This window comes from Bison bison, unplaced genomic scaffold (assembly GCF_000754665.1).
Source record: "Bison bison bison isolate TAMUID 2011002044 unplaced genomic scaffold, Bison_UMD1.0 scf7180017864148, whole genome shotgun sequence".
Classification (NCBI taxonomy): Eukaryota; Metazoa; Chordata; class Mammalia; order Artiodactyla; family Bovidae; genus Bison; species Bison bison.
In genome coordinates this window covers 799,329-809,931 of record NW_011494720.1, presented here as the reverse complement: position 1 = coordinate 809,931, position 10,603 = coordinate 799,329, and the positions used below count along the sequence as shown (strand labels likewise).

Below are 10,603 nucleotides of genomic sequence, written 5' to 3'. Positions count from 1 at the left end.
TTCAGCATTACTGGTTGGGGCATAGACTTGGATTACTGTGATATTGAATGGTTTGCCTTGGAAACGAATAGAGATCATTCTGTCATTTTTGAGATTGCATCCAAGTACTGCATTTCGGACTCTTTTGTTGACCATGATGGCTACTCCATTTCTTCTGAGGGATTCCTGCCCGCAGTAGTTACTGTGCGTAACTGGCACAAAAAAAACAGGCATGTTGATGGAAAGCTATAAAGCATGAAGGTTTAGTGTTATAAATATTAAGCAGAGCACCTTCCCAGACCTGGAGTCATAAGAAGCTTCCGTCAGATCAACTGGAACCTAAAGGATGATGATGTTAACCTTTTCTGACTTCAGTCAACTAAAGCTTGGACTGTGTCAACCTTTACCCAAATTTTATGCCGAGCTATCCCACCCAAACCCCTCCATAAATAGACATGTACCCTTAAAATGTTCCTCAACTTTGCTGTTGGGGAGACACTGCTTTGGGAAACATCTCCAGTGTTCTCCTTACTTGCTGCAAGCACTAAATCCTTCTCCCCATTTTTGGCCTGGTTGTGTTTTTGGACTTGACAGACACCAAGAGGCAAACCAATGTTGAGGGTGACAATATGATTGCTCTGAGACAGTCTCTGTGGGTCTCCTGCGTTTTGCATCTCTGTCTTATGTCAGTCTTGTTCTAGGCTACTGTGGCAAGGATATTTGTAGAGTAAACAACCTAGGAAGATAGTGTCTCCCTCCAGGGCAGAAGGCAAATATGTTTTCTGCCTCCAGAGTTAATATAACACCTCCCTCCAGTGTCAAAGATTGGGCAAGTTGGCCAGTAAGTCTTTAAGATAAAGTGAAAGTGAAGTCGCTCAGTCGTGTCCGACTCTTTGCGGCCCCATGGACTGTAGCCTATCAGGCTCCTCCGTCCGTGGGATTTTCCAGGCAAGAGTGCTGGAGTGGATTGCCATTTCCTTCTCCAGGGGATCTTCCCGACCCAGGAATCGAACCCGGGTCTCCCGCATTGCGGGCAGACGCTTTACCGTCTGAGCCGCCAGGGACTGGGCAAGTCTTTAAGATAAAGGATTCCTAAATCCGGTATTTCTCAGCTGTGGAGATGTTAGATGGGTAGGCATGCATTGTGTCAGAGAGCTTTAACCAAGGAAGTCAATGGGAGACCCAGAGCAGCTATCTCAGTCCTAGAGAAAGCAAGCAAAAATTTGCAAACTACCTCTTCAGGCTTCAGCACAAAGCAAAGTTTATTAAAGCATAGATACACTCTCAGAGGGAGATCCGGCTGTTTATGTAAAGTGAGACCAGCCCTCCCATACCGGCTTAAGTATGTTTATAAGGAGTTATTCTGCCAGGAGGCAGAATGCACTTATGGGTGAGTGACAGGTCATGGGTGAGTGACAGGGAGCGGAGGTGCGGTGCCATCATGGGTGATGATTGCTGTTTGACTGACTGTCCCAAGGTCTGTAGCAAGTTCATTATTGCATATGCCCCTACTCTTGGTTCACTAAGAGAAACCGACCTAAGGGAGGGCAAAACCACATGTAGATTTTATTATGATGTTGGTATGAGTTTGTGTTTACTAGAGTTTATATGGGACTTCCCTTGTGGCTCGCCTGGTAAAGAATCCACCTGCAATGCGGGCGACCTGGGCTCGATCCAGAGTGTATATGGGGCTATCCAGGTAGCGCAATGCTAAAGAATCTGCTTGCCAATGCAGGAGATGCAAGAGACGCAAGTTCAATTCCTGGATCGGAAAGATTCCCCTGGAGTAGGAAATGGCAACCCACTCCTGGAGCAGGAAATGGCAGCCCACTCCAGTATGCTTGCCTGGAGAATCCTATGGACAGAAGTGCCTGGCAGGCTGCAGTTCATGGGGTCACAAAGAGTTAGACATGACTGAGAACACACACACACACACACACACACACACACACACACAGCATGTGCAGCCCAGGGACGTTCTCTCCTGTTTCTGTGCTCCATCTTTATCAAGATAAATTGCCCACCAGCTGATCACAGTTTCCGTTGTCCTGGGTGAGGACAGGGGAGGGTCTCCAAGGTGGGGACTAGCTGGACTGCTTCCCTCCCTTCTTTAGCCACCATCACCTCTTTGCTGCTACTATCTGGGGAGGGTCCCCAGATTGTTGGGGCTTAGCTTGATTATTCCCCTCTTGCTTTTCTTTTTTGCCTCTGTCACCTCCTTGTTGTTAATATCTAACTACCTAACAAAACCACCCCACTGTGCGTATCTGGGCAGAGCGTAGCTTGCAAATGAGAAGCTCATGCTGCCTGTCCTGCTGAAAGTGGTCATGACTTCTGATGCGGAGGCAGGCTAACTTGTTAGTGTGCAAGCTGAATAAAATCCCAGACCCTCCACAGTTCTTAATCGTGATTTTTGAGCTGAATGTTGAGGACTGGGCAGGTTCTGTCCTGAATGGTAGTGGGAAGGCCATGCATGCAAAAGGAGCAGCTCCTACAAAGGCGGAGACTGATTTGCGGGCCTTTGTGCAAGATTTGATTCTGTCTGTGTTTAGAAGTTTTATGCTGGCTAAGACTTAGGAGGATAGAGGTGAACAAGTCTGAAAATGGGGAAGACTGGCAAGACAACCTGATAAGAAGCTAGGTCAACATCACCATCCCTTACGTTCTGGTTGATCTGCTTCGGTGGTTGAGTGCTTCAGGCTGATCTTTACCATTGAAAGAGAACTGGCAGGCCTTACCCAACTCACATACTGTCTCTGATAGTGTTACTTCTCCTGCCTATTAACAATCTGTACTTTTGTTCCCTGTTGTTTTGTGTTGGTTCAGTCATGTCCGACCGTTTGTGACCCCTGGACTGTAGCCTGCCAGGCTCCTCCGTCCATGGGATTCTCCAGGCAAGAATACTGGAGTGGGCTGCTATTTCCTACTCCAGGGGTTCTTTTCAACCCAGGGGTCAAACTAGAGTCTTTTCTGTCTTCTGCATTGGCGGGTGGATTCTTTACCACTTTGCCGCCTGGAAAGCCCCACTTTTGTTCCCTGGAGAGCATTAATTACGGAGACCTGCTCAAGGGCAAGCATTTTGGCCGGGCTTAGATCCCAAAATGGCTTAGGCCAAAAATGGCTTCTATCAAGAAAGCCACACCTGTTTCTCTTTCTCTGGGGACACACTACCTTATCTGCTTACGTCACCACCTTTTAGGATGATACTCACCTTTAAATTCCATCCTCAGATCTCAGAGTCACCTCATCAGAATCCAGGCCCAAAGAGACTTGATCTATTTTTTTCTTTTTAAAGAAGGTGAAATTTGGATTTTTATGTTAAAACTTTTTAAAATTTTGAAAACCAGATTCAGACTCCGGGTCACCAGTTTATAGCCTCTGATTTCACTAGTATATACAAGAAGGAATTTGCTTACCCGTGGTCTTGGGATGCTTGTATGGACAGCCATACCTTGCCTTGGGGTTTCTCAGGTTATGCTAGTGGTAAAGAATCTGGTTGCCAATGTGGGAGACATAAGAGGCGTGGATTCCAGCCCTGGGTTGGGAAGATCCCCTGGAGGAGGGCATGGAAACCCGTTCCAGTATTCTTGCCTGGAGAATCTCAGGGACAGAGGAATTTGATGGGCTACCGTCCACGGGGTCACAGAGAGTCAGACATAACTGAAGTGTGACTTAACACACGTGCACACCTTGCCATACAAACAGTAAGATACCTGAAGGCTTGTGTTTGCCCCATAGAGTGGATGATTTACTTGTTATCCCCACCCTGTTCTCTTACATTTGAGCTGAATAAACATGGTTTTAGAAATAATGAAGTGAAACTGCTTGCTTCTCTTCCTTTCCTATTGTATGACGCATTGTGAATAAGCCATGGTCAGGAAAATCAAGTTTTGTTGTTTATCACAGATACACAAAGTGGGCTTTGCCCATGGGCTTGCATCACCGGGTAAAGTAGAGAAGTTTGCCTGTTGGCACTGAAAATATCTCAGCATTCTGGGCCCATCTCCTCTATCTCACCTGACTTCAACCCCACGGCTGCCTGCTAGGCTGTTCTAGGATCTTCTCTCACCGTGAAAGCCAGTCATTAGGACAGGCACTTAGCCTAAAGGGAATTTTTCAGGCTAAATTTAATATTTGAAAAGTAATCAAAAGATATAGAAAATGGTCTGTCACAGGCTGCTGTTATATCATCATAACACTTCTTTTCTTCTCTCTCTCTCTCTTTTTTGGCCACACTGAGAGGCATGTGTGATCTTATTTCTCTGACCAGGGGTCAGATCTGTGCCCCACATGCAACAGAAGCATGGAGTCCTAGCCACTGATTCACCAGGGAATGCCACCCTGAATTATTTTCTACACATTTTCTAATTATTTTCTAAGACGAGGCAAAGTAGTACAGTAGTATAATTCAGACAAATCTTGATCTTTCTAGAATCAACACACTAATTCACACTGTATTTTGCTTTGTATTTTACAAACTTTATTAAATAATGAGCATTACTAACTTTCATTATCTTATATACAGTATTTAAACTGTTTTCCAAGATGCATGGGTTTTTTTTGTTTTGTTTTGTTTTTTTGCACAAAGAACAGAGTAGGTGAAAAGTGAACTTATAAAAACAATTAAATCTTCAGTACAGAGACCTAATAAGAACTTGACATACACTTAAGTACATATAACTCTTTCCCTGCAATTATATACATCCCTACCCCACCTCCCGAAGAAACTATTTTTTTTTTTTTTGAAACTATTTTAAACAAGAGCACTCAATGGATAACTTTGAGGGAAAATATGAACCTGATGATATATGTACACACAGATCTCAAAATCTGCATCCTGGCTGACAGAAGGGGTGTACAGAACTACAGATTTGTCCTAGAACCTAAAGACAACCATACAGACATTTTATACAGTAAGACAGCAGCCTTCGTGCAGCAGGGTGTCTTCCTATAAGTAATATCAAAGTCGTGCAACAGGACTGGTGTGGAGAATTAATAATTTCTGAGAGTAAGACACCAGAGTATATGGATAATACAGAATCTGGGTCTTACAAACTAAAAAGCAGAACTGGGAAACTGTGTTCCTGGGACAAGAAAGTCAGGTAACTTTGTTTTGTAAACACATTTACACATATCTCTAGCAAGTCTGAGAATCCACACTCTGTTACAATGCTTCTCTTTTCTGATACTGCTTCATCTTGAAAACTCATGTTATGTTTAAAGAAAGGCCATGAAAGAAGAAATGTTTCCAGAAAACTGTTCGTCAATATGGACTTTGTTTTATAAGCTACAAGAAGAAAGTACAGTACGGAAAAAGAAGATATGGGTTATGTTGTTGTTACTTAGAAAAGGAATGCGTTAGGTACCTGTGTATAAGGATGGTCACATTTTATGTTCTTAAGTACAAGAGGCATAGCGCTTAAAGAGAAAAAAGAATTATGCTAAGATGACTCAAAGTACTGATTCAAATCAACATCATTGCTTATCTTTAAATGAAAAGCCCAGATCCCATTTCCCTATACAGACTAGTGTATCTTTTAAGATGAAAACAGAGGGTGGGGAAGGGACCACAGAATGTAGCTAAAATGAGAATGCAAAGGCCACTGTTTGAGAAAATATTCTTTTTTCATTTACTGGAGTCTTCAAAAAAATATTTTTAGAAAGCAGCAATAAATCCGCTATCATTTTTCTCTTCAGCTTCTTTAATTTTGTGTTTCACTCACAAGGTCTTGCTTTTGTTTTTCTGTTCCCTTCTGTAAAGAGTTGTATCAGTCATAATATCACAATGAACTGCTATTTAAAGGCCACAATTACAACATGAAAGTAAGATATGACTAGTCAGAACTTAGTGACCAAAGATTCTGCTCTTCTGTATGCCCCCAAACAATGAAAAAAGACTGCCATATTATGTCTGGATTAGAAAATAAATGTCATGGCCCTCAATAAAATCCTCAAGGCTGGGTTCAGGTTATCGGGATGAGCACAAGACTCGTGAAAGGGCATCTGCACAGCTGCTCTGGGAAGGCTAGCTTTAAAGGACACTGTTTTAGCTTATGGTTTACTTCGTGTTGATTAAAAACAGGCATAAGAAGTAGTGGAGGTTTCTATCTGCTCCCTACCCCCAACTGTCACATGATGAGATAATCAAGTTGTACCCAGATGTCAACCCATCTTCTCTAACAAGTCGATTTGCATTTTCTTGCACTTGGTTTTAAACCATTAAGGGAATCATTCATTTAACCCCATGGAACATAAAATACATCATGAGCAGCACATTCTTCAGGCTTTGTTCAGGAATACAGGTAAGAATTTTTGCTTATAGAAGATTGGTCATATTACATTCTAATTTCCAATAATTACACACTTTCTGCACTATAATGACCTGATGTAAGGAAGTCAGCATAGAAACCCTAAAATGGGTATCTAGACAATATTCTGATTAGAGATCCCTCCATTTGAGGTTTTCTAGGGTCTTGTCATGAATTTAACAGAAATGTCACAGATAAGCATGATCCTTTAAACGGCTTTAGTTTCCTTTCTTTTTCCTTCCTTGTCGCCTCTGAGTCCTAGGATAAAACTAACTAGTGGCTTCCAGGTAATAGGAGAGGATTATTGTATTTCTTAAAGTCTTAGTACTAATTGTCAGGAGAGGGGGAAAAAAATACCATGGCCATCATGTTTTAAAAAAAAAAAAGTCTAAAAATTTTCAAGGAAGATTGACTTACATGAAACATGAAGACCATCAGCATCAGAAAACAGTGTTACGTGCTGACATTTGCTACAGTACAATCCTGGCTGATCACCAGACGTTTCAAAAAATTGTGCTATTAAAGAAAGTATATTTTACATCTCTGGTTATTACAAAGTTGTTTTAATCTGGTGCATACAAAACACCTCTCAGAATCTGTAACTCACGAGCATAGTAAGAAGTTAATTGAGACAGCTACTCTTAAGAACCTTTAGGCAAAGCTGCTTGAACTAAGACACTGGAATTTTTCCCTTAGAGACTGGACAATATTTTGCTGATTGGGAGATGGGCCCTTCCAGAGATAGTCATTCAGTTTGTCGGGATCATTGTATGGCGTTAGATACGGCGAAATCCCAAGTTTGCCACTTACTGGCTTTTTTGGAGTGCACGGACTATTCAAAGAGTAAGAAGTCGTGTGGCTGCAGACGTTATCTGCAAAGTCAGCGTCTGTAATCTTTGGGTCAGATTTCCTCCTCCGACTGTGAGACAGTTCTAACTCAGACTCATCTTCTTCTGACTTGATCTCCACATAGTCATCTTCGTCTCCTTCAGTCTCTTTGAAATTGGAAAAATAGTTCTGGGTAGCCATTTGAGCACTTAAAGGTAAATTTCTATTCACTACCAGAACTTTCTGCGAGTCCTGGAGTGTGAGATCTGAGCGTTTTTCAAGGCCCTGTTGACCTGAGTCAGCAATACTTGGCAGCAAGTCCTGGTGACTCTCCCACCTTGAACTTCTGTGTAGAGAGACAGGCTGCTTCTTTGCCACGTCACTAGGGTAGTTGATGGAGTCTGCAGACTTGTTTATCAGGATGGAGGAAGATGATTGGGACCTGTTATAAGGCTGAGATTTAGCACTGATTCCTTTCCGACCCAGAGAGTTGTAAAGATGGCCCTGGCAGGAGTTCTCTTTGTTTGGCTGGCTGACCACCACGCTGTGTCTCTGCATGAAGCCCAGCAGAGGGTCGGAGGTTTGAAGAGAAGGCACAGAGCAAGCTGCAGACAGTTGTTTTGGGGTACTTCTTGCATTGATCTCTAAGATGGGATATTTTGACTTTAAGTCTTGTTCTGGCCAGGGACAGAAGTCAGCTAACTCTCCATTACTATAGGTTGAATGCAAAAGCCAGTCCTCGCTACCTTGCTGGGCATGGGAAGGTGATGCAGAGCTGAGGTTGGAGGGGTCTTGAGGGCTGGCCCAGCCATCCTTCTGAGTCTTAAAGGGGGTCTCTCTAAATACAATCTGGTCATACAGTTGGGAATACTCAGCAATCCTGGCACCTGGAAGGAAAGTATTAAAACAATAAATATACACAGAATCATTTCTGCATGTGAAGATTAAAAAACTAAGAATGTTCTAATAACGTATTTAAAATATTTAAACAGTAGACAGGACTTTAAAGTTTGAGGATGAGAAATCATCAAATGCTAAGCAACACAAAATTAATTAATTAATTAAACTAACACAGTCTAAAAAAAAAAAGCCACCTAAAACTTCATTTAATTTGACCTAATTCTGGATTATTTTATTTCAACAGCAGGTCTGCAAGGGTTCCCTGTTCGTAATGAAAATTTCTAGTGTTTTTTACGAGCATGGAATAGTGTCAGTGGATCATAAAACAGGAATCATAAAAATAAGAAAGTCAGCACTTAAACCCTGGTCAACAAAAAATAACTCAAGTAGTCATTAAAAGAAGCACACCCACCGTGCAATGGCTACTAACCCTGCCTCACAGTCTTGGCTGCTCTCAGACTACTACTACCGGAAGAGTCTGCTTCTAGCGGCTGCTCCTGTACTTTCTGTTTCCAGGAAGCCCCCCACTGCCACTGTCTGGGGATGTTGACAGGAGGTCCTTACTTCCAGGACTTCAAGACAACACATCCCGACTGACCCACATCTCCTTTCCCATCACCGAGAAGCAGGCCACTGAAGTTTTCCAAGATAAGTCTTCCAAGTCTTAATGTCTTGGCTTTCAAGACATTAAGAATGAATCATCCTGTACATATAATCCATAATATAATGCTCTCTAGTACTGGTTACAGGACAGGATTTTGCCACCATTTCCATGAAAGCTATTGCCATTTCAGATTAAGCTATGAGGCCATTATCCTCTCTGCTCCACTTCTGAGTGCAGATATTTCCATTTATCAATTTTTGCTTTTTGGCTCTGCCAGGTGGCATGTGGGATCTTAGTTCCCTAGCCTGGAGACCAAACCCCTGTTCCCTGAAGTAGAAGCAGAGAGTCTTAACCACTGGGCCACCAGGGAAGTCCCAGACTACAGACATTTCTAAAGACATTAACAGAACCAAGATATAGATAGAGAATTCTGTTGGGTCAGGAATGATCTAGAAGAGAGAGCCCAGAGACATCAATTTCAAAAGTTGTCTTCCCCCACCTCCCGGTCCAGGTACCCATATGACCACTGTAGCATCCAAGAATTCCATGAATCCTATAAATTGCTCAGACCACATCTAGAAAGTCCCCATGAAAGGAAGCTATCTAACCTGTATATAAGGACCAGGAAATGACAGCATATCTCCTACTTGAAGCCATTTCTATTTCTAGTAAATCATTCCTTGAAGTTAAACTAAACATTTAGTTGAGCTCCTGCCATTTCTTTCAAGTTTGTCTTCTGTGAGGACAGACAACAAGGTCCTGAAACTTCCTCAAAATTACTTGCCCCTTAATCCCCGGAATCAGGATAAATAGTGTTTATCTTCTCATTTTAGGCCCTGCATTCATTCAGATCCTTTAGACTTTTGAGTCCAAATTCCTTTGAAGGGCAGAGATTATTAGCTTAGAATATCTAGTAACAAAAACTTGAACTCCTTAAAAGGCATAATAAAGACTCTTGATACCAATTAAGATTTGGTAACCCCTTAAGACTGGAAAAGGTCAGTTTTCATTCCAATCCCAAAGAAAGGCAATGCCAAAGAATGCTCAAGCTACCGCACAATTGCACTCATCTCACATGCTAGTAAAGTAATGCTCAAAATTCTCCAAGCCAGGCTTCAACAATACATGAACTGTGAACTTCCTGATGTTCAAGCTGGTTTTAGAAAAGGCAGAGGAACCAGAGATCAAATTGCCAACATCTGCTGGATCATGGAAAAAGCAAGAGAGTTCCAGAAAAACATCTATTTCTGCTTTATTGACTATGTCAAAGACTTTGACTGTGTGGATCACAATAAACTGTGGAAAATTCTGAAAGAGATGGAATACCAGACCACCTGACCTTCCTCTTGAGAAATCTGTATGCAGGTCAGGAAGCAACAGTTAGAACTGGACATGGAACAACAGACTGGTTCCAAATAGGAAAAGGAGTACGTCAAGGCTGTATATTGTCACCCTGTTTATTTAACTTCTATGCAGAGTACATCATGAGAAACGCTGGGCTGGAAGAAGCACAAGCTGGAATCAAGATTGCTGGGAGAAGTATCAATCACCTCAGATATGCAGATGACACCACCCTTATGGCAGAAAGTGAAGAGGAACTCAAAAGCCTCTTGATGAAAGTGAAAGTGGAGAGTGAAAAAGTTGGCTTAAAGCTCAACATTCAGAAAACGAAGATAATGGTACCCGGTCCCATCACTTCATGGGAAATAGATGGGGAAATAGTGGAAACTGTGTCAGACTTTATTTTTTGGGGCTCCAAAATCACTGCAGATGGTGACTGCAGCTATGAAATTAAAAGATGCTTACTTCTTGGAAGGAAAGTTATGACCAACCTAGATAGCGTATTCAAAAGCAGAGACATTACTTTGCCAACAAAGGTCTGTCTAGTCAAGGCTATGGTTTTTCCTGTGGTCATGTATGGATGTGACAGTTGGACTGTGAAGAAGGCTGAGCACCGAAGAATTGCTGCTTTTGAACTGTGGTG

General features: G+C 42.2%; 1 protein-coding gene across 4 annotated transcripts in view; it reads right to left on the bottom strand.

Moving 5' to 3' along the window:
• Positions 1-4,436: 4,436 nt before the first annotated feature.
• Positions 4,437-10,603, bottom strand: part of PLEKHG1 (pleckstrin homology domain containing, family G (with RhoGef domain) member 1) — a 250,271-nt gene continuing 244,104 nt past the window's right edge. For all 4 annotated transcript variants that reach the window (XM_010840819.1, XM_010840818.1, XM_010840820.1 and 1 more), the window contains one exon: positions 4,437-8,002. In XM_010840819.1, coding sequence (XP_010839121.1) covers positions 6,939-8,002 — 1,064 coding nt within the window. In that variant the 3' untranslated portion in view covers positions 4,437-6,938. The remainder of the gene's footprint in view (positions 8,003-10,603) is intronic.